Here is a 27,002-nt window from a genome sequence, read left to right on the forward strand (position 1 = left end):
ATGATTGGTGTCAAATATAGCGTTGCAACACTTCTCAAGGAACATTACCCTGATATAATAATCTGACACTCACAGATTAGAAGTTGCAGTAGGTGAGTCAGTGGGAGAAGTTCATGGAATTAATAATTTTCTAGCATTTATGGACAAATTGTACTCAGTTTACAGTATCTTTTACCTTTTACCTTTACTTTTAAGGATTTACCTTTAAATCAAAAGGAATTATCTGAATGTGCCTTTTAACTTGAACAACAGAGTTGCAAAATAGGCCGTGTTCTGAGCACGAACAATTTCTATTGGATTTAGCTCTAATGTATGACACGTTGCATACATTAGAGAACGTATGCAGCATTACTTTCAAATATAATGAATGCGTACATTACATTTATTTACATTAATGTATGTAAATGTATGCATATACTTGGCTTAGCCTACGTTTGAAACCTACTTAATCTAACAATACTGGCCCTGGACAATCAATAGAAAACTATAGAAACAGTGCCCGTGGCGCAGTGGTAAGACACTCGCCAGGAGCTTCGCGAGTGCTTCGGCCTGGATTCGTATCCTGGCCGGAGAGGATTGACTGGGCGCCAATCCTTAACTGTAGCCTCTGTTCACGCAGCAGTGAATGGGTATCTGATTGTTAAACGATTCACCGGGTTGCTTGTTCTTACTCATAGGAGTAAGAACCTGCCCGAAACGCTATGGGTGCTAGTGGCTGTACAGGAATGAAAGAGTTCTTGTATATGAAAAAATAAAAAAACAAAACAAAATAGTCCCGTAACCATAGCAACAGAGCCGACACCATCAACAAACAACAGCTGACGCTGTTGACGGACCACTCAGCAGCCGCCAAGCATCAAGTCTACACCACAACATACAAGTCTTGCCACATCATAACATTGAAGCTCCCCCTCTTACGCGTCTTCTGACACCTTTTAGTTTAGTTCATTTATTATGCACCCCATACCCATCTTGTGGACGGTAGTGGAAAGGGTTACAGAGGCACATAATGGGCTCAGGGACTGAACCTCACAATTCATTTAGCTAAGCAAGTTACAATCTTGATGAGCTAGTTACAAAATTCACTATATGTCGGTGTAAATCATGAAAATTAACATATGATGAAAAATGTGACAGTGTCAGACCACGAAGGAAGAATTGAAACAGGAATTTTCGTACGTACTTATGTATTTAATAATACGTCTACAGAAAGAATGTATTATTCCTTCATTCCTTTTGAAGATGTATTATTAAATACTAAAGTACTTATGTATATATATATATATATATTATATAATATATATATATTATATAATATATATATATATATATATATATATATATATATATATATATATATATATATATATATATATATATATATATATATATTATATTATATTATATATAATATATATATATATATATATTATATTATATATAATATATATATATATATTATATATATATATATATATATATAATATATATATATATTATATTATATATAATATATATATATATATATTATATTATATATAATATACATATATATATATATATATATATATATATATATATATATATTATATATAATATTATATTACATTATATATAATATATATATATATATATTATATATAATATAATATATATATATATATATTTATATATTATATTATATATAATATATATATATATATATATATATATATATATATTTATATATTATATTATATATAATATATATATATTATATATATATATATATATATATATATATATATATATATATATATATATATATATATATATATATATATATATATGTCGTACCTAGTAGCCAGAACGCACTTCTCAGCCTACTATGCAAGGCCCGATTTGCCTAATAAGCCAAGTTTTCCTGAATTAATATATTTTCTCTAATTTTTTTCTTATGAAATGATAAAGCTACCCATTTCATTTTGTATGAGGTCAATTTTTTGTTATTGGAGTTAAAATTAATGTAGATATATGACCGAACCTAACCAACCCTACCTAACTTAACCTAACCTATATTTTTAGGTTAGGTTAGGTTAGGTAGCCGAAAAAGATAGGTTAGGTTAGGTTAGGTAGGTTAGGTAGTCGTAAAACAATTAATTCATGAAAACTTGGCTTATTAGGCATATTGGGCCTTGCAAAGTAGGCTGAGAAGTGCGTTCTGGCTACTAGGTACGACATATATATATATATATATATATATATATATATATATATATATATATACAGTATTACATCTTATATGTAAAATGTATAGTACTATATACAGTATTTATATATGTTACATATACTGTATATGTATACTAGTCGTGTATGTATAAATAAATAAATAAATAAATGAATATTTATTTATTTGTTACTTAATTTTTTCTCACCGAAAGGGTGAGATCAATGATACCTGCCACCTCAAATTTTGTGTATGAGTTAAGATTACCTGAAATGCTATGCATCTTAGTAGTTTCCCAAGAATGAACCATTTAATGATCAAAATACAGTACAGTATATTGTATACATTCACAACCTATTGTACCTTGTATACTGTATATACTGTACAAGTAAATTATATACAGGTATACTGATCCTGCTGCTTAGACAAGTACCTGCTTTGCAGGCATGCATACATATTTTTACCAGATAGCCTGCAAGGACATATTGTAGTTCTATTAATAAATACATACAGTATAGTATTTGAAAACATAAACTAATGATAATATTTTTATTTTTAAATACATAACTAATTGTTTATTCTTGATTCTGCAGAATTATGTTATGGCTTGTGAATCATGCCTTCTCCAGATCAAACAGTTTTCTTCTTGCTATCTGTGCTTCTACCATCATTCTAGTTGGTATGTGCACGCTTATCTACAGTACCTAAACAAATATCTAGTTCTTGTTGTATAGTATACAGCACAATATTTCTTGTTTACATCTGTTTTAATCTTAATAATATTAATCTTAATAGTTTTAATCTTACTGTAATATTTTCAGATGATAACTGCAAGGGTCTTTGAAAAAACAAAGCACTGAAACAGCCAAATGACTCCACAAACAAATACTGTAGGTTCACTTGACATCAGCTAAAATCTTTTAGTACTAATAACTAATAGATCTGGGCTGCCACCAGGCAGCCCAGATCTGTGGACTACAGCCACCTCCAATGGTCAGTCAGGACATGTTGGACAATGAGCTGAGAAACATGGTAGGGAGGAAAGGAGTCAGGGAGCCACCTGGGCTCTAGCAGAAAGAGGCATTTCATTACATTGAATGCTGGTTGTTTGGAAGGAGCCCCTTGGTGGCTCCCTGAAACTAACTAGCCAGAAAGAAACAGGAAACAAAAGTCTTACCAGGGAGGAGAAGAGATGGCAAGAACTGTTATGAGAAAGAGACTATGGGTCTGGCAGCCCGACCAGCCTGTATATCAAAGTCCAAAGGCACTTTGGACTGAGAAGCAGTGGAACCTGCTGCGAGTTGGCGACCCAAGGAGCATTACTAAACGAGTCAACATCATTGACAAACACCCAGCCAATAAATCTGAAAATTAAGAAATGATTATGTTTTAGTCCATCCTGGACTGATCTGATAAAGGTCTGGGATGCTGAAATATTATGAATTCTTTATTTTCAAATTTGTGGGTTGGGTGACTAATTTCCAGCCATGTCTTGTGACTTATTGTCTTCATCAGACTGACCATGGAGGCAACTGTGGCTGGAGCTCCAGGCCACCTGGTGGCAGCATCGAGCGTTTGTGGTGATATTTTGCTGTTTTGATGATTTCTTTTATGAACCTTGCAGTTGTTTGTAAAACTTTGCTGACTTTCTGGATGCTTTTCTGGTGAGGGTGATGATGATAATCCTCCTGCTCCTTGCACCTCTGTGATGGTGGGGGGAAGGGGGAAAAAGTTCTTTCTCTGGTCCCCGGTAAGCTAAACAGGACTCCTACGACTGATGCAATCCAGTAGTGGGGAACCAACTCGGCAAGAAAACTTCAGGAAGCCATCAAAGAGCTTGCCCAGAAAGCATATTATGAAAATTACTTCACGAAATCCATCATATCAAGGTCCGAAATTTTGAGGGAACCACTATACTGTATAATAAAAATTGGCAATTATTTTTATTAAAAAAAGTTAAACTAATTTACATGATTAATGGTGCTGACTTGTGAATATAAAACTTAGCAAATGAATTGAGTAAAAAGGCAGAAAATTATGTACGAGACGGCACTACATGAAGGACCTCATAATATGAAAGGAGGAAATAATCTTGTGAGTTAGGTTGATAAGAAGTTCACAAATCATTATTTTAGTTTAAGGACCAAGGAGAGGTGAGTAGTGGTAGGTCACATGTTAAGAACAGTTCAGAAATGAACTTGACTGGTTTAATACTAAACTTTGACTGGTTTAATAAATTCCCATGGGATTATTACATATTATATAGTATAAATAAAATAGATGGAGACTCAGGTTTGCATTATCATTTCACTGGATAGGAGAAACCAATGACAATGTAGGAAACATAAGGGAGGCCAAAGTTTTATATCCTATTCTAACTTTAACTTAGACATAATATGCATACATATTACTAGATTACATTCTGTCTTGAACACTTTAATAAACAGTAGTATAGACAATTACAATAGATTTATCATGATTTTAGGATTCATGAACTGGATTACAACGAAGAGAAGTGCACTGAGCCAGATAATGAAGCAGCATCCAAAGGTCCACCAAAATATGATGCTGCAGGAAGATAATCATCATCCTGAATTCGAACAGCAATTGATGAACCTTGTTACTGCATTGGAAAAGCTCTCTGTTGAGAAACAAGGTGCCTTAATACAAAAAATTCAAGCTACCATAAATGACACCTACCAGCCTGGACCACAAAAGGTACACAACAAAAATAAAAACATATAAAATTTATTCTAACATTTCTGTGGGGAGGGGGGCTCTTCAGTAGCTTTCCGGAGCTAACTACTGTACCTGGATAGCCTACACACATGTAACATCAGGCCCTGCAAGTCATAAAAGCCTACTGAAGACCAGATTTTCTCTGGCCTCAAATATGTATATAAGACTCTCAAGGACCAGATGTGACATGTGTAGGACTGTCTGTGTAGCCCTCAGGGGTTCACCGAGGTCGGCAACCAGAAACAGGCCTTTCATTACATTCAACTTTGGATTTTCAAGTGCTGAGATTTAATATATTTGTTCTTCCTTGGCAATTAGATTTTATAGAACCTAACTTACTGAAAGTGCCCTTTCAGTTGCTCCCAAGGATTAAAAGCTGGTACTGTATATCCAAACCTTGGAAATTGCACTAAGCCTCTGATATCAGTGTTGGTATATTGGGAGCTAGGAACAGACTTTGGCTCTACAAGACAAGGTGAGACTGGTGATCAGAGATCTAATACAAACTGAGAAAAAGACTCAATGGAAAGAATAAGTAGAACAACACGAGCAACTGCTTGAGGGAATAGAGGAACCTGAAGGCCACTAAGGCAAATGATTGGTGCTGTGAGTGGCAAATAACTTTAAGCTTGGTGTGCCTGACCACCACCAGATGGCAGCCCAAGTCACTAAGGTCCCAATTAGCCATCCACCTTACTCCCATTGGTGTTCACTGGGGTTGCACTGTGCTGTACAGGACCAAATTCTCACAAGTAGAAGAACTCCCAGACTCTCATCCGGGTCCAGTTCAATTCAAGTATTCCTGCTTATTAGAAACATCTATGATTCGCTTAGGCACCACTCTGCTAGGCATTTATCCATCTTGTTGACCTAATTCTCATTGTGTAAATGTTGTTAGGTGAATGTACTGAACTGACTTAGCCATATTATATGGTTGGATCAGAGTAATTCCCATACTGATGTCATTATAGTTTTCTGTGAGTGCTATGTCTACAGTTTGTGTAAGAGCCTCACATTGATGCATTAATAGCCTACAGATTTCATAATACAAACACCAACCTAGAAAGTACTTTTTTTTTTTATCTTTGTGGACCATTGTACATACATGGACAATTAGATAGTAGAACTTAGTACTACTGTACAGTATTCACTTTATAGAGTCAAACCAAAATAAAGCTAAACCCTAAACTTAAATATTCCTATGCCTAGTATATCACATATGTACTATATTAGGCCTTAGATAGCACATATTAGGCCTAGGAAGATTAGGTTAGGTTAAGTTTTTTTTGCAACATCAGCACAAAAACTTTTACGGTTTTTCCAAATTCAGTAGTACAGTACCGATTTTTACTTTCTGTTGCCTTTTACGTCAGTATACAGTACAGTATTACGATGGTCCTCATCATTTCTACAAGTACTACTTAAACTGGAGAATAGGCTGACAAACACATATGTGAGTCTGATGTAATGATATATATGTGAATGTGATGTACAAACATGTATATATAATGTATTTTATTAAAATGTATGTGTATATACATTATTCAAATACTGTATATGTGTATTATGCATAAGCATAAATGTGATTGTAAGCAAATTATTTGTATGTGATTTACATAAATTGCAATGCGTATAATAGTGTGCATGATCTGAACTTCCACAGGATAGTGAAAGGCAGTTACCTGCTAGAGTGGTGCATTCCTCAGCATGGGTCAAATATAAGAAGCTTTGGCGTGGGTTTCCCTTGCCTGTGCTGACATGTGATCCTCTGGGCCGTTTTGGCAATGTGATGGGACAGTATGCCACGTTGTATGCTCTAGCGCACCTTTACAATGTGTCTGTTGTTGTCCACCCTAAGATGAAGAAGCAGTTTGTCAATATATTTCCCAACACTTCCTTGCCTGACTTGCCAGGTGGGTGCTTCATACTTCCAAACCTAACCTGCCAGGTTAGTATCCTACACCTCACTGCCAGGTTAGTATCCTACACCTCACTGCCAGGTTAGTATCCTACACCTCACTGCCAGGTTAGTATCCTACACCTCACTGCCAGGTTAGTATCCTACACCTCACTGCCAGGTTAGTATCCTGCACCTCACTGCCAGGTTAGTATCCTACACCTCACTGCCAGTTTAGTATCCTACACCTCACTTCCAGGTTAGTATCCTACACCTCACTGCCAGTTTAGTATCCTACACCTCACTGCCAGGTTAGTATCCGACACCTCACTGCCAGGTTAGTATCCTACACCTCACTGCCAGGTTAGTATCCTACACCTCACTGCCAGGTTAGTATCCTACATCTCACTGCCAGGTTAGTATCCTACATCTCACTGCCAGGTTAGCACCCTGCACCTTAATCCCAAATTAGTGCCCTACATCTCACTGGCAGATTAGTATCATACACTTCACTACCAGATTAGTACACTACACCTCATTGCCATGTTAGATTCCTATACTTCACAGCTAGGTTAGTACTCTACATGTCACTGCCATGACAGAACCATACCTGTCACTGCCAGGCCAGTACCCTCTACATCACTGTTAGGCTAGTATCCTACATGTCACTGCCAGGCCAGTATCCTCCACATCACTGCCAGGGCTAGTGCCCCTACATGTCACTGCCAGGTCAGTACCCTCCACATCACTGCCAGGCTAGTACCCCAATACATCACTGCCAGGCTAGTACCCCAATACATCACTGCCAGGCTAGTACCCCAATACATCACTGCCAGGTTTGTTCCCTACACCTCACTGCAAGATTACTACCATTCACCTCACCTAACTCTCAAAAAATGTAATTATTGACTTGAACATACAAACTAATGTATAAAGCTTACAGACAATGTTATAAAGCATGTAGACTACTGGAAAAGGTATTTGGATAACAAGATACGTGTAAAAGAGGTGTTATGTTTCAGGTAACTACTCGCCTAAAGATTGGCATAAAGTGGCCAACATTGGCCGCTTATATAACTACGCACCCATTGAAGTTGCTGCGTCCGGCCTCCTTGGTCCTCACACCTTTATTATAAAAGGTCAGAAAGACACATACACTGTTTCTCTCTCACTTACACAACCGAAGAGGAAACCAGTGTCTTAGTACATACTATACTCATAATGATAATAACTCTAATATTACAAGTTTTTCTCTACATTTGCAAAAAATCTATTTTCAGTTTTATATATCTGGAGTGAGCCTCCCAGTGGCTCTCTGAAGCTATCTTGCTGAGATTGCTCCATACTAAAATGTCACATTAGTCACAGAAGTTCTGTTTGGCCTACTGGGGACCAGAGCCAGAACCCGACCTCTCTCAAAGAGGTGCAAGGAGCTGGTGACACTCTGCCAACCCACCAGAAAAAACTCCAGAAAGTCAGTACAGCTTTACAGACAACTGGAGATGCATAGAAAAGGAATTATCAAAATTGCCAACCTGCATATCAGCTTTTCAGGGATGTAGTTATTTCCCAGCTCGCTGGTTTCAGGTTCCTGGTGAACTGGATGAAGTCCCAGTTGGGTATGACTAATCCAAATGGGTGCTCCAATCCAAATAATAATCCAAATGTTCTACCCCACATGGGTAGAACACCTGGATAGAGCCACAGATATATGAGACATCTGAAGCTAGAACAGGATTTTTGGACTTGTAGATGCGTAAACCTCATCCTGGAAACATTCATGTTTCAACATGTAAAACAAGCTGTGAGGATGAGGGAAGGGGATGTTCCCTCTATGCTGGATTTGATATTTGCCAGGAAGGAGGAAGAGATATTTGACATTCAGTACCTCCCTCCCTTGGGTAAAAGTGACCATGTCTTTTTAGGAATAAAGTATGCAATGCGTTATAATCAAGAAGAAAATGAGGTTGAAGCAGTTGAAAAGCCTAATTTCAGGAGAGGTCATTATGAGAAACTCAAACATTTCTTTAAGGAATTTGACTGGAAAGACTTGTTAGGACGTGAAGTAAATGAGATGTATGTCAAGTTTTGTGAAATATATGATATAGGCACAAAAAAATTTACACCAAAGCAGAGATGCAGAACTAGGAAACAGGATTGGTTCGACAAATTGTGAGAGGGCCAGAGACCAAAAGAAAAATTGTATGAACATGTTCGTGGGTGATGCTAAGATACTGGGGATGATAGGAAAGGCAGATGATCGTCATGCCCTTCAAATTGAGCTTGATAAAATAAATGCTTGCAGCGTCAAAAGGCAAATAGAATTCAATGTGAATAAATGCCATGTTATGGAATGTGGAATTGGAGAAAATAGACCACAAACAACTTAAAAATTTTGTGGAAAGGAATTAAAGAACGAGATGTAGGGGTAGTTTTAGATAGTAGATTGTCACCAGAAGGACATATAAAGATCATTGTACAAGGAGCATGTGTGTTGCTTTCCAACTTCAGAATTGCTTTTAATTACATTGATGGTGATATACTAAAGAAACTGTTCATGACTTTTGTGAGACCAAAATTTAAATATGCAGCAGTTGTATGGTGCCCATATCTCAAGTAGCACATAAATAAACTGGAAAAGGTTCAAAGGCATGCTACAAAATGGCTTCTGGAACTGAAAAACAAGAGTTACGAGGAGAGACTAGAGGTGTTAAACATGCCAAAACTAGAAGATAGAAGAAAAAGAGGTGATATGATCACCAATTACATAATACTAACAGGAATCAACAAAATTGACAGAGGAATTCCTGAAACCAGCAACTTCAAGAACAAGAGAACGCAAATTCAAGCTAAGGAAACAAAGGTGCCAAGAAAATATTAGAAAGGTTGGAACAAGTTAAGTGAGAAGGTGGTGGAGGTCAAAACCATCAATCATTTCAAAGCGTTATATGACAATGAGTACTGGGAAGACTGGACACCACGAGCATAGCTCTCATCCTGTAATTACTAGTTTCACGAATTTTCTTTTGGCAGTTTTGATGCTGCAGTCTCGTTTCTATCAAACAGTAGTCTGTTTTGTTTTGCTGACTTTTTGGGTGCCCTCCCTTGGTGGTGGCAGACATGAATAACTTTATATAAAGTTTGTATTTGAATAACGTTTGTAAAGAATAACAATTTACATAAAGTAAAAATTTACTATTAAGTTGTAGTCTAAGTGTTTTTTTCCCCACCTCACCTTCCCCGAAACGCTATGCGTACTAGGGGCTTTAGGTATTGTAAATACCTAAAGTATTTAGGTATTTTAGGGGCTTTAGGTATTGTAAATACCTAAAGTATTTAGGTATTTACTAAATACCTAAAGTATTTAGGGGGCCAGAACCTGGCCCCCCCCCCTGCGCCTCTTTGAGGGGGGGCCAGGTTCTGGCACATTGTCCCCAGTAGGCCAATAAGAACTCCATGACTGACAGCACCTCATAGTATGGCACTGTATCAGTGTACTAGCTTCAGGCAGCCATCGGGGCTCACCCAAAAAGTTGGCATTTCATTGCACTCAATGCTGGTTTTTAAACATACACAAAAACATGATATAATGGTTAATCAGTAGATACATAAAATGCATATTAAATAAAGGAACTAACATGCAATGTGTTTTGGACACAATGTAAAATATTTCAGTTAAATTATTTATAAACTTAATTGGATAAAACCCTAATAATAATAATAATAATAATAATAATAAACAAATAATAAACTTACAATACATCTCTGGGAATGGATTACCATCGTAAATCGAGGCCCCATTGTATTAAAAAAATTAGCAAATGATTAAAATTTTTAAGTGATACTTAACGATGAAAGTCATAAACTATTATCTAATCTCTAGTTTTAGAACAGTACAGATACAGTATTAAATATTCACAATAACAGCAAAACACAAAACTCACTCACTGGTATTTAGAGTAAGGAAATGAGTGAAATTGTTATATGATTAATTAGATATTTCTTAATTTCACTTTTTAAATTGGTTGAGAGATGTATAGCTTTTATTCTCATTTGGGAGGTTATTCCTCAATTTAAGACCTTTGATATGCATTGCATTTCTGCTTTGGTTGATTAACACTCTAGGAATATCATACAGATATTTGTGTCTTATGTGGTGCTCATGGCGTCTGTTACAGCCCACAAGGAAGCATATTGAATCAGGATTAGTATTGCAGTTGAGAGTTTTATAGATGTAGAGTGCACTAGAGTATGTGCCTGACCTTTCTGCCACCCATTTTCATTTTCACCTTTAATGTTACTGTATATAGAAATACTGTACATGTAATCACTTTCATCATGAATCAACTTGCATGTATAGCCTTAAAGTACAGTACTGGTATTGTTCTTCTAATGGCAACTTTTATTATGTGTTGCTATAGTAATTCATATTTGTTGGTGATTTCAGAATATCCCTTCGAGATTCAGATGTTTAATAAGTTCAAGGAAGATCTCCGTCGTGAATTTACTTTCACTTCAAAATACACAGCCATTGTAGGTGACTTTTCTGGTAATGTCTTTATATACTGAACCTCTCCTATCATTTGAGTGAAGAATGATATTTTCAAATGCACTTTTATAGCATGACTTTAGGGTTTGTGCTCAGTTTCTATTAAAACATTAATACAAGGAAAATTAGAAATACTTCTCTTTTAAAATATATTTATTAATATAAAAAATATATAAATCTATCACTCGATATTGCTCATGCCTTACTTTCTCTAGGAACATTCTTGAAAGAGGCTGCCAAAAAAAAAAAAAACTAAAATTTCAACATAATCTGGTCTTCATGTACTGTACCATAAGACAGTATATGTCTTATGGTACAGTAAGTAATCTTAAGTAATCTTCCACTTTCCATGAAGTAGGTTGCCTACCTTCCACTCTTGTATATACAGGTAGTATTTACTATTGACGTATCATTTATTTTTACTGTCTTTGCCTTGTACAACAGAACTGATTCTATTTTTGTTAAATTATATGGCACATTTCCAACTTTCCAAGTATGCATGCATATTTAGTGCAAATATTCTGAAGGTGGGGGTGAACGAGCTCATGCTAGTTTTGAGAGAATTTGATCATTTGTTTATATAGTTGGAGGAGTTCATTAAGCTGGTTTAGAAGCATTTGTCTCTTTTGAACCCTGCCAAGGTTTGTTTCAACTGTAACGGTTCTATTGTTACGTAAAGTATGGTGACAAATAAACACAGACACTAAGATACTATATATATATTTGGTCGAATATACAGAAGTACACAGGTGATACTTTGGTGTGAGTTGAGCGCACTGAGCGTCGGTACAGTATCTCGCAAGTGTCTGCTCTAGACCACACTTGAAAGTAGACTAGGCCAATGTTCGCTACACCGCTGCTTATATGCTCGGGCAACACCTCACCGTGTTGCCCAGGCAACGCCTCACCTCATTCATCTCCAAAGGTTGACAGGAATATTAACAATGCATTTGGAGCGAGTATATTATTGGGATAATCTACTCGCTACACAACTTCCTGACACTGTGGCTGCCTTCCCTGGTGAGGTGGCTAATTGTTACTGCTCCCTGCATCTCTGTGAGAAGGCCATAATCTAGCACTGTCCCTGGTAGACCTAAAGAACTCCACTGTAGATGGGAACTTTCTCAGTGTTCAGCTTCATAGAGCCATCGGGGCTCACCCAGAAATTACCGATTCATTACACTCAATGCTAGTTTTATAACCATTATTTTCTCCTGCATTTAAGTCTTCACACTTCCACTTTCCATTAGTGAATTTCTTTTAAACTTTATTGCATATAGACATGACACATGAACGTCACATCTCTGAAGACTTTCACCATTCCCAGCTTCTTTCCTTGTTTCTCTCTCTTAGTTTCCACATAGCCAGACATACTCCAAAAAAATCACAATACAGGCAGTGTGATACATCTATGAGAAAATCTTTGGAGCAGGACAGGGATTGAACCAGCATCCTGTGTATTCCCAAACACATGCCTTAACCCACAGACCATGATATGCTAAAGATTATATAGCCTGCCTCTAGACTCCTAGTGGATACGGGCAAATCCTAGGTTATACAGTCTTCAGCTATCGCAGTCCCTGGGTTAAGGCAAGTGTCTGAGAATACTCATGATGCTGGTTCGATCCCTGTCCTGCTCCAATGAATTTCTCAATGATATATCATGTTATTGTGATTTCCTTGTGTATTTGAAAGGAGTGTTTGGTAGAGAACTACATTACCTACACCAAGTGTATGTGGGTTATACGTAAAACTTGGATTGGCTACCAGCTCGGTGTCTCCAGACTCCTATTGCATTCAAGCAGATCCCATTGTTGACGTTTTAGATTCAGCTATTCGGAACAAAAAGTTCCAAGTAGCACGGGCTAAGGTGAGCCCATAGTGAACTTATCTGGCACAGGAGCGGGGCTGTGGATTTTGGATGGCACACCCCACAAGTTATATCATCTTTAGCTTATTATCGTCTATGGGCTAAGGAATGTGGCTGGGAATAACCAGAACACTGGTTTGATCCCCATCCTGCTCCAATGATTTTCTCATAGCCATACATATTGCCTTTGTCTCCTGTGAATGCTAGATCTGAAACTCCTTTGTGTTTAGTAGGTAGAAAATAGTGATACTGGGTTTATAGCCAATCTCTCTTTTATTTCAGAGACTGGGGCTATTTGTCATATTCCTATGTCTTGAAATAGAAATATATTAAGGATGTTAATTTACATGTTAAATTTTTGGTCATATATACAGTATATTGAACTGTGCTCAGATATGTGGGAAGTAAAAATTTGATTATAATAAATATAATAGTATACATACAGCAGATATATTTATTTCACTTGTAACAAATCTAATCTAACCTGAGCAAACTTTGCTTATCAAAGAGTGAGCAAAGCAAGAGCCAAATTAGAGTTTAAATACAAGCTGTATTTGTAATAAAATAGACAAATCACTTTATAATAATAAATATTTAAAATGGCACTTCTGTATACAGTACTCCAAAGAATCTCTTCAGGTACAATCATTCCTGCTGAACATCACAGAAGAGAGGAAAGCAAGAAAGGAGCTGAATCCAGTCTTTATTGGGTTTCATATTAGACGAACAGATTATATTAAACATGCTCAGGTTAGTCATCAGCTGGCTTTTTCTGGGGGAGCCCCTTTGGCTCCCAGGAGCTATCTGGGCTGATATGAATGTATTAGACTCTGACATCAGTCAAGCGAATGGAGTTCTTATGTCTAATTCCCCAGACTAATACAGTATAGCATATATCAATCCAATAGCTCCAAGGAGCCTCTGGAGTTCACCCAGAAAATGGTGTTTCATTACATTCAATGCTGATTTTATATACCCTCTACTGTATGCAGATTATAGAGTTCTTTAAGTAGAAAATGACCAAGATTGAGATTTGTTATGGAAAAACTTAAAAGTAAATGAGTAAATGTGGTCTAATGTACAGTAATGGTTACAGGAAGAAAAGGAAATTCTTTGTGAAATGCTAGAATTTTGTGGAAAATTTGCTAGAAGTGGTTGATTAGTTCAAATATGTTCGATGTATGAGTGATTAAAAGAGGAATTTGTGCAGTCAAAATTTAGAACAGGATGAGTGAGGGAAGAAACTGGTGGGTATAATGAAAGCCCTTGATAAAAAAATAAGATAGGCATAGATGCCTTTAGAGGGCTATATTAAGGCATACTAATGCTGACCCTTATGTACGGTTGCAAGATGATGCTGAGGTACTGATATGAAAAACCAAGACGTATAGTAGTGGAAATGACAATTATGTAAAGCATGTGTAGTTTTAGGAGAATACTCTAGATAGAATAACAAATGAAAATATCATGGAGAGACGTGGAATACAAAACATGTGACAATCGGAGATGATAATCCTGGTGGAGAGTGTGTATATGAGGGTAGAAGGTGCAGAAAGCCATGGGTAGATATGGTGAGTGTGTGATGGAGTGAGAGTTGAATTTGAAAAATGCACAGAACATCGTAAGGCACAAGGCTGGGTGGAAGCAGTTTACAAGGATGGAGTGAATGTATGGAACAGTATAAAATAATTCACAAAGATTACTGTAACCTGGTCTTATGAAGCAGTGTTGTGCTGCTGGGGATTACTGCTGTAATGAGATGTTTGTTTAGCCATGATGCCATATAGTCCAGTACTGTAGTGTGAGTTATCAAGAATGGGTGGGGATATTTTTATTTTTATAATATCTGTAACCTTATAACTCCATTATTCACCTTTTTTCTTTAGGTTGATTCTATGAAACTCCTCTCTATGAAAGTGAGAAATTGGGGTAATGATGGATGAATGATTTAATATACAATGTGAAAATTCTGTATCAACATAAACTGATACAGAACAAAATAAGCTAAACAAATATAAATATTTCAAGATGAGAAAAGGCTTCATAACATGCTTGAAGTAGACTAATGTGTATTAATTACAGAATCAGTTTGGTGCCTCCCTCCCAGACCAAGTTTACTTTGACCGAGCCATGCAGTATTATCGTAACAAGTTCCCAGGCAAGGCAGTGTTTATTGTAGCTTCTGATGACATGGTTTTCATCAAATCCAAATTAGAGAAATATAAGGATGTCATTTTTTCCCCAGGTATGTTGAAATATGAATTTAGCATTCAGAAAATTTACATTAGATTGTTTTTTCATAGTTCCCTGTATTATGGCTGTGAAAATTTGAAGTCTTTAAGATCCTAAATTGTAGCACTTACACCACTTCTAATATCATGTTTGCAGGTACCTCACATATAATGGATTTGGCAATACTTACTTCATGCAACCACAGCATTGTCACCATGGGAAGTTTTGGTTTCTGGTCAGCCTACCTCACTGGTGGAGAGGTTGTCTACCCTGATATAGACTTTTAAAAAGGAGTACAGGTAATGGCAAGCAGGTAAATTAAAAGGTAAATTGAAATTCAGGTAAATTGGCTAATTAGCTTTCCAAAAATGCAAGTTCTATAGTAGATATTTAAATATTTTAAAAAGATTTACTTATGGGTCTGACATCAAAGTGGGCAATATAACTCATTGCCTGACACTCTCCTGATGTAACAGTATAACCCAAATACCTGTCCTGACTATTTTCAGAGCTAAAATGCCTTGGATGCTTCCTTAACCCTGTACTGTGCTCATCAAAATACAGTATCTCATTTGACTGGTGGTGCACTCACTGAGAAAACTCATTTGTGGGTATAGGGAATGGTTCAAAACTCACATGGGTACATGGGGATACATCGTGTTTTTTTTAGGGCTCCAGTAAACAGATGCCTTCTTGAAAAAAAATTGTCTGCATCCCTCCTGGCTGTGAGAGCTGAAAGAGCGTACTGTTCATAGTACTCAGTACTATGTACTGCGAGAGCGGCCAAGAGTGGCACATGCACCAGGAGCTCACTGCCCTCCTGTGCATCTTGGGGCTACAGCACCACTTAATAATGATGAATATAATAAGCAAATGCGAATATTTATTTTATTTATTTATTTTATTTTTTTATTTTATTTATATTTATTTATATACAAGAAGTACATTGGGTTGCGAAGAGTACATTCTTGCAGAACCGACTAACACGCATAGCGTTTTAGGCATTTTTTTGCCCTAATAGTGTCATAGATGATCCTGACTGTGATAGACAATGTACAAGGTTCAGATATCAGTGAACCCAGTGCACTTAAAAAAGCAAGGTAACATCAATAAAAATAAGAATAAAATAAAATATGTTCATTGTGTGTACTTAGGGACCCGGTAGTACAGTCGGGTTTGTTCTCGATGCACAATCGAGAATTCCAGGTTCGAATCCCGGGTGGGACAGAATTGGTTGGGCATATTTCCTTTCACCTAATGCCTCTGTTCACCTAGCAGCAAGTAGGTACTCAGGAGTTAGTCAGCTTGTAGGTTTGCATCCTGGGTGGGTTCAGTAATTCAACCCTGGGTGGAGGGGGGGGGGGAACCTTGATAAAAGCCTAACGTGTATGAATACACTCTGGCTTCCTGTCCCCTGACACAGTGAATTATTATTATTATTAATTATTATAACTTTGTAATTATCCAAGTGTAATTACCTAAGGATGAGAGGTACAGGATTGTGCAGGATGTGTGGTGCTAGACTGACCTTGGATCATGGTTATCACTCCCACCAGGCCTGCTTAGTGGTTCCAAACACTGCATAAACATATAGACCTATTTACATGATGTGTGTATATAGTGTAATACTGTAACAGCAAAAACTGTGCATTTCATTGCTCAAAGAATATAATATTTGAACTCATATTAGGGACAAAAATATATCGAAGTGTGTACCTATATTCTACATGATCTATGATATAATTAATATTGACAGGCTAGTGCATCATTACACTTGATAAAATCATGGTAAAGCATTTACAATATGAAGAAAATACTATATATATTCAATGTGTGCCATTACAACCTCATGTAAACTATGCGTGACTAAGGCAAACTCTGATAACTGGTTATAAGATTATTACAGCTACCAGAAACACTTAGTGGATCATAGTGGGATATGAAAATGTAGATATATATATATAAATATATATATATATATATATATATATATATATATATATATATATATATATATATATATATATATATATATATATATCTATATATATATATATCTATATATATATATATCTATATATATATATATATATATATATATATATATATATATTTCCCTTTTGGTATAAAAATTTGTGAGGGTACCACCTCTGGTGCCAATGTGAGGACCCATAGCCCTGGAGAAGAAAATAAAAAGTATTCAGAGGAGACCTTGTGGTTTCTCACTGAACACTAATATTATCTTCTCCTACCACCCCCATTCTTTTGTATGTACACATATATATTTGCTTTATATATATATATATATATATATATATATATATATATATATATATATATATATATATATATATATATATATTATATAATACAATACAATACAGTACAATACAGTATAATAATGGCAAAAACACTGTTATATTGTTTTAGGAATATAATATGTATGCACACTATATTTTTGAACCTAGTGATATTTTACAAATTTGATTATATAAATTTCTCATATAAAAACATTCAGAGACATAGAAATACGTAAAATTATCTTTGCGGGGACTTTTGCCCCACGGCTCCTGCCAGTGGGTGACGACTCACTCAATGCCCATCAATTGCTAAACTTCCTCGTTCCATCACGGCCAACATAAGTAATGTACTGTACAATATATTTTTTTTAATTTACGGTGTTCAGGGAATGCATTTTAACAATATTAGAAAGAAGAAAAGTTTGAGGGAAATCATTTTTTTAGGTGCACCAGGGGTTGTCATAAGTAACAGATGTGCAGTACAGTGGTTAAGCCAGGAGAGTCTCTATGCTAGGCTTTCTTGACCTTGTAGTCAAGTCTGATAAGAATCTTTGTCAATTTTATTATCAGGGATAAAGGTGTACATAGGAAATGATGGAGAGTTAACTTAAGCCATCATAAAGGGACCACCCTGCTATAACATACAGCAGACTGAAATTTCCTGTTAAGACACATTAACCTGTCTTGATCAGTCTCTCCAGTGTCTGTGGCTTCCTGAAGCTATCTCAATGAGATGGCTTCCCACTACTGGGTCACATCAGTCACAGGAGTCCTGTTTGACCTACCAGGAACCAAAGCCAGAATTGAATGTAATGAAATGCCTCTTTCTGGAGGAGCCCCAGTGGCTCCCTTATACCCCCCTCCCTCCAGGTTCGTCACTTCATCAGTTCACCGTAGGTTGTTCATCAGCTCCAGAACTTATGTAGAGAGTCAATTGAGGGGATGTGGTGTTAAAGAAATAACACCACACGATACCAGAAGGCATGGTAGAATGTGCAAAATAGCCCTTGAAAACCAAGTTGCAAATAGGCACACTGAGAGAGAACTCGACCTACTCGATCAGAGTCAGATTCTGGCTCTAGTCCCCAGTAGGCCAAACAAAACTTCTGTGATTGATTTGACCTTTTAATATGGAACAATCTCAGCAAGGTAGTTACAGGGAGTCGCCGGAATCCTACCCCAGAAAATATTTAAATTATTTAGACCCCTTATCCTTTTTAAATCTGTATTCCCTAGAGTGCAGGTGGGAGATACATAATAATTTACACGTAGATTAGAGGGGTTTGTTCCAAATTTTCACACAGAAATAACTTCACATGAGACCAGGAGACATTGCAGGAAGTGGAAAATAGCTCTGTTGAAAAGCAGAGGTGCAGTTGGTAAGCCGAGAGAGAATTCCATCAACATCAAGGGCTGAAAACTTTTCAACACACTCCATCTACACATAAAGGGGCATCACTAGCTGATGTCTTTTGGTGTTCAGGAGAGAATTTTATATACACCAAGGTAAGTGTACCTAATCATCCAGGCTGTGATTCATACATCAGGCTACAAACAGCTGCATCCAACATCCTGGTTGACCAGACCACCAACCAGGAGGTCTTGTCAGAGACTGGGCCATGGGAACATTGATCCTTGGAACCAATGCAATGTAACTGCAAGGTAAGATAACCACAGATAGCTCATGGAATCACTGAAGGGACCTATCAGAAAGAAACAGTTTATTATATAACATAATGGATTTTTTTAGTCTGTTATGCAATGGCTTGGTGTGGAGTTTTGCATTTCTTTCTGGAGCCTTACTGTTCCCAGTGTTGGCTGGTCAGGGGTTTTGCTTTTTTCCCTGTTCTTTTGAGGAGCTTTGGCTCCAAATTTGGCAAAACTTTTACCAGTTTGCTTAAGGCCTCTCAGTTATTTGTGGCATTCAGGTACTGTACCCTGGGGGCCTGACAGCTGAGTGGACAGCGCTCGAGATTCGTAGTCCTGAGGTTCCGGGTTCAATGCCCGGTGGAGGCGGAAACAAATGGGCAGTTTCTTTCACCCTGATGCCCAGTTTACCTAGCAGTAAATAGGTACCTGGGAGTTATATAGCTGCTACAAGCTGCTTCCTAGGGGTGTGTAACAAAAAGGAGGCCTGCCGGGGACCGGGCCGCAGGGACGCTAAGCCCTGAAATCGTCTCAAGATAACCTGTCCGCTCCACCTTTGGCATTACAGTACCTTGGTATTCTTTGGTAGGCATCCTACTTGGGCTTCAGTAGCTTCAATGATTGTTTCCCTATGAGGAATTGTCTGGTGGCATCCATTCTGGAATGATCCTGTCCATTCACTTTCTTTGCATGAGGGTTCTACTGTTGTTTTCTATCCAGGATTAGTCAGGTTTCCCATTTGAGGTTTCTCTATCTTTAGCTGTAGATGAGGGTTAAGTCAGAAACATTGTCTGCAAAGGCTTTTTGGGCACAAAGATTCTTATACAGATTAGATCAGTCATGAGATCCTAGGAAAGTGATATTGTCCTGGTTATCCACTAGCTTCTAACTCAAAAGAACATCCAATAAGCCAATTAAAAATGTTGTATTTCACTCTGCTCAATACGCATTTTTTTAAATTCTGATATTATACTTTATCATTTATTGGGAAAAATGTTTTAATAGCCAATATCCAATAACCCTCTTACAGGTTTTCCAGGCAAACTTATGAGAAGATAGGGATGAAATCCTTCACGCCTCTACCAGCTAACTAATGTCTGCACTGCATGACACCCCTTCCAGCTGCTAACAACTACAATAGTCTTTCTCTGTAGTTCTCTCAACTCTACTCATTTGTGCTATTCAACTAACTTGTTTTGTGTAACCCTGCAATTAACCCAAAAACTTACTGGCATGAAACAAGGATGGGCTTTTTGGCATGAAACATTATAACTAGTACACTCATCTGAAAGTCAGAACACATTGTAAGGGTGTCAGGCAGACTTCTAAATTGGATGATAATTTTTTTAATGGACAGATAAATGTGACCAATGATCAGAGCTGACTGAAGAAATGTCACAAGCATGCTACCTCAAGGTACAGTTCTTGCACCAGTAATATTCATTTTCTATATAAATAATCAACCAAAGGGAATACAGAATTATATGAATATGTTTACAGATGTTGCAAAATTGCTAGGAAGAGTCAGGGACTTTGATGACTATTGCCTTCCAAAATAACCTAAACAAAATGAGTGAGTAGAGCAACATACAGCAGGTGGAATTCAATGTAAATAAATATGTCACATAAAGGAATATGAAATAGGGAAAAACAGATCACAACTGAAATTACGTGACCAAATATTAAACACTTCTAACAAGGAAAGAGATCTAGGAGTGATTCTGGATTCTAAACTGTCACAAGATGACCACATAAAGGGCAGTGCACGAGGAACCTACACTATGGTAGCAAATTTTAGAACTGCATATAAATATATTGACAGAAATATTATTTTGTGAGACCAAACTTTGAAAATATAGCAGTGGTGTGGTGCCCATATCTCAAGTAGCATATAAACAAACTAGAAAGGGTACAAAGACAGGCTACTAAATGGCTCCTGGAACTAAAAAAATATGAGCTACAAAGAGAGAATGGAGACATTAAACATTCCAAGGCTAGAAGATATGAAGAAAAGAAGCGATATCACTATGTACAAAATACTGTAGTAACAAAATTGACAAGGAGTAATTTTTGAAACCTGCAACTTCATGAACATGAGGCCATAGATTCAAGCTAAGGAAACAAAGGCGTCAAAAAATATAAACAAGTTCTCTTTTTGCAGAGTGGTAGGTGGTTGAAACAACTCACGTGAGAAGGTGATGGATACCAAAACCAAAGGTAGTTTTATGATAGAGTGCAGTACTGGGAAATGAGGACACTATGAGCATAGCTCTCACCCTCTAACCACTTAGGTAATTACAAACAAGAAGGATGGGCTTACTGGCATGAAACACTAAAACTAACACACTAAGAAGCAGGATGGGTTTGTGTAAGTGATGCTAAAATGTAACCTTTTCTGGCGCCCCTTCAGCTCCATGGAGCTATCTGGGCTGATAGGAATGTATATGACCCTGGCATCTGTCAAGCGAATGGAGTTCTAGGCATACTGGGGACCACGAGCCAGAACCTGGCTCTCCCTCACAAAAGGCACCAGGAGCAATGACCTATAGAAACCCCCATGTAGTTGGATGCATTCTACGTCTGTCATCGACTGGGTCAGGCACCCAGAAAGGTAGGCGCTCCAAAACAACTCTTATCTGGTTAAAATATTGCTACTGAAAGCCGAACTGTTGGACAGAACTCACCCAAACGAAAACAAGGAAACGAGCATGATGTCGCAACCATTACCGCTGTCTGCACAGCTCCCCTCCCTTCCCAGGAGGGGGAAGGGGGAGCCCCAGACCTCCTGTGCTGGCTCTCCACCTCTAGTTCTGTGGCTAATGTGAGACCTGGCGGTCATGCTACTCTCTGTCCAGACTTGTTCCAGCGCTGTGCTTTGTGGTGTGGTCCTGTCCATCATGGTGTGTGAGCCAGGAGTAATTTCTCAGGTACTTGAAATGCAAGAGCCTAGGATTACCTTCCCGAGGTGCTCTGTAAGTACTGCCCTTGAGATTATCTTCCACAAGTCCCTTCGGGTCTGCCTCCGTGGAATCTTTTGCTGCTCGGTGGTTGCCCGCCCTTGGAGTCAGCTGGGGTGTTTCATGCGCCACTCTTTGCCTCTGGGTAGGAGGTAGTTTCGTCACTGGTAGGGGCACAAGGTATTGTGCAGGTTTTTTTTCACCATAATACAGCGGCCGGCTCTGTTCTGCCTTGGTCATTGTGCTCTTTGCAGAGTTTTTCTTTTTTATTTGTTTTTCCTGCCTGGTGGGGGGTCTGATCCTTGGTGTTGATACCTCATATATATTGGGGGTCCTCCACTAGGTCCCCGTGAGTGTACATGTCCTGGGGGTTCAGCTTTTAGCAGTTTGGTAGTTTTGAGCACCAGCTAGCAGTACCTTGCCTGGGCTTCCCTTAGCAGGGCATCTAAGGGCCTTAGAAACCCCTGCTGAAACTCAGTGGTCCGATGAATGCGTCTCCTGGGTCCCATCTTGCCTTGTGCGAGTTTGAAGATTGCTCTGTTCCCTTGTCTGTGGGTGACTCTCGCCTGTTCTGCTTCCGTCATGCTGCCTGTTGGGTCGGTGACACCTTCGACCCGGAGTCCTGTGAGTGGTGTTCCTTGCATGTACTCTGCTTCACCCAATCTGCTGTTCTTGATATTCAGGTGCAGGCAGCTTTGGTGTTGCATGCCTGTTATAAGTTGTTGCAGTGTGCTAAGTTGGTTACTCACCCTGATGCCTTGAGACTGCCCCATTTTGGTTATAGGGATTCAAACTCTGGGGTGTTAGTCACTTCAACTTTGGTTTCGTCTGTGCCCCCGGGTCTTTCCCCTGCTGTTGTTCGTCCTGTTCCTCTGCCCCTGCTCCCGGCTCTGAAGTGTTTAAGGGTTTCAGAGTCATGGCAGGGTTTAGTTGGTGGTGAGATTCGGGTGTGTAGCGGAGGCATTCGAGCCTGTTCCTCCAGCCGGTGCTTCTGAGTCTGACCAGTGGGCCCCCTTCATTACAGCTTTTCCGGCGGCTTCTGCCTTTGCTTTTTAGGCAGAGGGTTAGGAGGACGGCTTGGGCCCGGGTCCTGATGTGGGGGTTCCCAGGGTGGGGGAGGGGCTGACTTGAGGCCTTGGGCCCCATTTGACCCCACTTGGGTTTTCATACCCTCTGAGCGAGGCTTGTTGCTGCAGGGAGTGGGTTTTCTTATACTCCCCCCCCCCCCTCCTCGTACTGAGTTTGATATGGTGTCAACCCCTCCCCGGGTTCGGTTCCGGGTTCCCTTGGGTACTTCAGTCCCTTCATTCTGGAGGTTTTTGGCCTCCCCCATCCTGTCTCATGAGTTGCAGGAGGCCATTGCGGTTTACTTCCTGCGCAACCCATATTAGGCATCGATAATGGATCCTGCCTCTTTTGAGTTCGGTTCTTCCTTTCCTCACTGGGTTCGTTATGAGATTCCGGAGTCGTCCTGGTTGGCAGATTGTCCTGTTTTTTCGTTGGAGGCGTGGCATATGTTCTGTCGGTCTCGCATGCTTGAGTGACGAGAATCCCTTATGGTGGTTCAGGTTTACCTGGGGAGCGAGTTTGAGCGCCTCAGTGTGTGTTTGTTCGCCCCTGCCCTTCCTTGGGATGTCAGCCTGGTACAGCTTCACGTGCAGGTTCCCTCCCTTTCGGTTGTCCTAGTTGATGAGGACTTGCGTGCCCATGACCATTTGGTTTCATTCTTGCATTTTTTTCCCTTCTTGAGCTGTATTCTGACTGGCTTGTGTAGGACATGGAGGCGCTTGGAGCCGATCCTGGGTCTGGTGCGCTGGTCTCAGCGGTGTGGGTGTTGGCTGCGCTGTTAAAGCTGTTTGCACCGATCCTATGGGAGGCGGTGTCTCTGTTCTTTCCTTCTCGTCTTGCGTGTTTGCAGGCGGTGCTCGCTCAATCCTTGGAATCCGCTTGGGCCCCTGGCTCTTAGGTTTTCTACGCCTTTTTGTCCTTTGCTGTTTGCAGAGTCTGTGGTGGTGCAGTATCTGTAAGCGGCTTCTTCTAGTTGTTGTCCCATGTTGGACTTGTTAGTTCTCTGTGCCCGCGGGAGTCTTCCCAAAAGGGTTGTGCCAGGGCTTTGGGTTCTCCCATTGTGGTAGGCCAGTGGTACCAGTTTCGGAGCCGGCACAGCCTTTGGAACCGACGACAACTGATCTGCGCGGTGATCACTCTGCTCGTAAGTTGACTTCACGTAAGGGGCGTCGACCCTTTCGCGGTTCATCCAATTGACGGGGGCGATGGGGGGAAGGCTCACGCTGTTCGCCCATTCCCATGTTCTGGTTTTTCAGGGTTCAGTGCCTTGGCGCCAACCCGAGCCCTTGCTTGATGTGTTCACGGATACATCGTCTCTTGGCTGGGGCTTTGTGACCAGTGCTCACCAGGCCAGCCAGGGGCAGTGGGGTTCCTTCCATTGGGCCCACATCACGGTGCGGGAGTTCGCAGCCTCCCACACCTCCCAAACAGGGAACCCTAATTCCCTGTTCCAGGGCTCGGGTCGTCCGCAGAGTTATTAAGTCTAGCCAACCTGCGGTCTATCCTTGTGCCCATGACCTTCGGAAGTTTGCTGCTTTGGCTGACTTTTTGGCAACATGTCTTGGGCTGATATTTGGGCGCAGGGATTTTGGAAGTTGAACAGAGTTCTGGCTGCCCATTGTTTGATGAACATTTCTTGTCCTGGGGCATTCATGTGTTGCTTTGGGTTGCAGGTTGCAGCAGTTTTGGCTGCGAAGTCGTTGTCTCGACTTCGAGTTGAGGAGCGAGTGGCAGCTCCCTCCCTCCCTAAGTCCCTCTTTTCCTTATCTTTAGTTAGGTAGGTTTCAGAGAGCCAAAGGGACTCCCCACAGAAAACCTGCGTTGAATGTAATGAAACACCATTTTCTGAGCGAGCCCGGGATGCTCTCTGGTACCCTCCTTCCCTCACTCCGGTTAGCAGTTTTCGCTTTGTTTTGATGCCTAACCTCTGAACTAGGATTGCTGGGTAGCTGGCACGGAGGGTCCAGGGCTCACCCCTCACCCATCCCCGATGGGAAGGGGGGCGCTACGCGGACTAGCGCCACCGCGGCGGTGTGTGACGTTTGCTGTTTGTTTCCTTTGGAATTGGGGGAGTTCTGCCTCTATGTTTGGCATACATTTGTAATTTTCTTACCATGTGGGGTCTGTTTTGTTATGCCCATCTTTCTGGATTCCTAACCCCAGTCAATGGCAGATTAGGAAAGCCCCCAACCACAGGGGGGTTTTCCAGGGGCTATTGCTCCCTATGCCTCTCCGAGGAGGCCAGGTTCTGGCTTGGGCTCCCCAGTAGGCTGAACTCCATTGACTATTGCCCTAGTATTGCATAGTATTTCGATAGCTCCAGGGAGCCTCCAGGGCTCACCCAGAAAATGACATTTAATTACATTCAATGCTGGGTTTTTTCTGCAACATACTACAATTTAATTTTAATTAAGAAAACTCGCCAAATAAATTATTGTTTGTAGATGTTTTTTTATAATATAAAAATATAATTTGTCTTTTCATAATCTATTCTGTATGAATGCACTTATGTTGATCCAGGTCATGTTTCTGGGATGAGCTGAAGGAGCAATGCTGGCAAAATACATTTTGTTCAGCCATGTGAGATTGAGCGTGTGTGTCAGGGTTTCCTGTGTGTGTTAATTGATTGTTGTGCTGATAACTGATAATTCATTGTTGTGCTTGCGAACATGAAGCTTCAGGTTGTGGCTCTGTGTAAACTTTTGGCTACAGTGAGGACAAGAAAATGGCTTCTCTCCTGTGTGAGTTCTCAAATGCCTATTGAAGTCGTATCTCCTGAATGTGCTGTATGAACAGTATGGGCAGTAAAAACTCTTGTAGCCAGCCATGTTGATACCTCCATCCTCCTCATTGCTGCTGTTGAGCAATACCTGCAACAGTTATAGTGTTGAGAATCTACTTTTTAACATATCATTACTGAACATGCAAGTACTGTATGTGTACTTAATAAACTTTTAAAACACAAAAGCAGACTTTTCTCTTTCATAACTATTAGTACTTTTATAGTTTTTGAAATACAATATGTATTAAATAGCATGTTCATTATTTCTTAAGGAATTGTATTACCAACCTCTACCCAAAAAGGTAAATTTATATGTCATAGTTATGTAGTAGGTCCTTAATCTGAATAAGGAATTTGTTTAAAAAACTTCATGCAGTGAGGATTTGTGTACAGCATACATTACATAAATTATTTTTACCCTGTTTCCCACTTTAATAGGGTATAGGGAGGCATCAGCTCTGAGAGAGAAAAAGGTGAGTAATATAATAGGAGTAGATTATAATATTGTAAAAAAACATTAAGAATATAATTATATTCAACATATAGCATCATGGATAAACAAGCACCACCAAACTCCAGCAGTTGTCCACAACAGCAACCTAATGCTTTATAAGATCAGGTGTACACCGCTTGTGAAGTCATATTAATTTCATACAAATACATTTACCACAACAGGTATACAGGTACTCTTTACAAATCACTTGTATCCTAGGCATGGTGAGATGTATGATTAAGTTCTCCTTACACCCATTGCC

The 27,002-nt window shown here is 39.1% G+C and overlaps 2 protein-coding genes across 7 annotated transcripts in view; one reads left to right on the forward strand and one right to left on the reverse strand.

The window, feature by feature from the left end:
* Nucleotides 1-645: 645 nt before the first annotated feature.
* On the forward strand, nt 646-26,432 carry LOC123745839 (galactoside alpha-(1,2)-fucosyltransferase 2). Of its 6 annotated transcripts, none has more exons than XM_069317590.1 (10): nt 646-1,175; nt 2,800-2,885; nt 4,692-4,924; nt 6,609-6,858; nt 7,865-7,981; nt 11,290-11,375; nt 13,901-14,011; nt 15,344-15,506; nt 15,650-15,792; nt 20,471-26,432. In XM_069317590.1, exons 2-9 carry the CDS (start codon nt 2,804-2,806, stop codon nt 15,778-15,780), a joined length of 1,173 nt encoding a protein of 390 aa, XP_069173691.1. In that variant the 5' UTR covers nt 646-1,175; nt 2,800-2,803; the 3' UTR covers nt 15,781-15,792; nt 20,471-26,432. The 6 variants fall into 6 exon arrangements, with proteins under 6 accessions (XP_069173691.1, XP_069173692.1, XP_045582857.2 ...); XM_069317591.1 differs by having other exon boundaries at nt 646-938; XM_045726901.2 differs by having other exon boundaries at nt 647-880.
* LOC123745836 (zinc finger and BTB domain-containing protein 24) overlaps nt 26,084-27,002 on the reverse strand; it is a 102,440-nt gene continuing 101,521 nt past the window's right edge. The window contains exon 6 of the mRNA XM_069317582.1: nt 26,084-26,335. Coding sequence (XP_069173683.1) covers nt 26,084-26,335 — 252 coding nt within the window. The remainder of the gene's footprint in view (nt 26,336-27,002) is intronic.

Source organism: Procambarus clarkii, chromosome 88 (genome assembly GCF_040958095.1).
Source record: "Procambarus clarkii isolate CNS0578487 chromosome 88, FALCON_Pclarkii_2.0, whole genome shotgun sequence".
Classification (NCBI taxonomy): domain Eukaryota; kingdom Metazoa; phylum Arthropoda; class Malacostraca; order Decapoda; family Cambaridae; genus Procambarus; species Procambarus clarkii.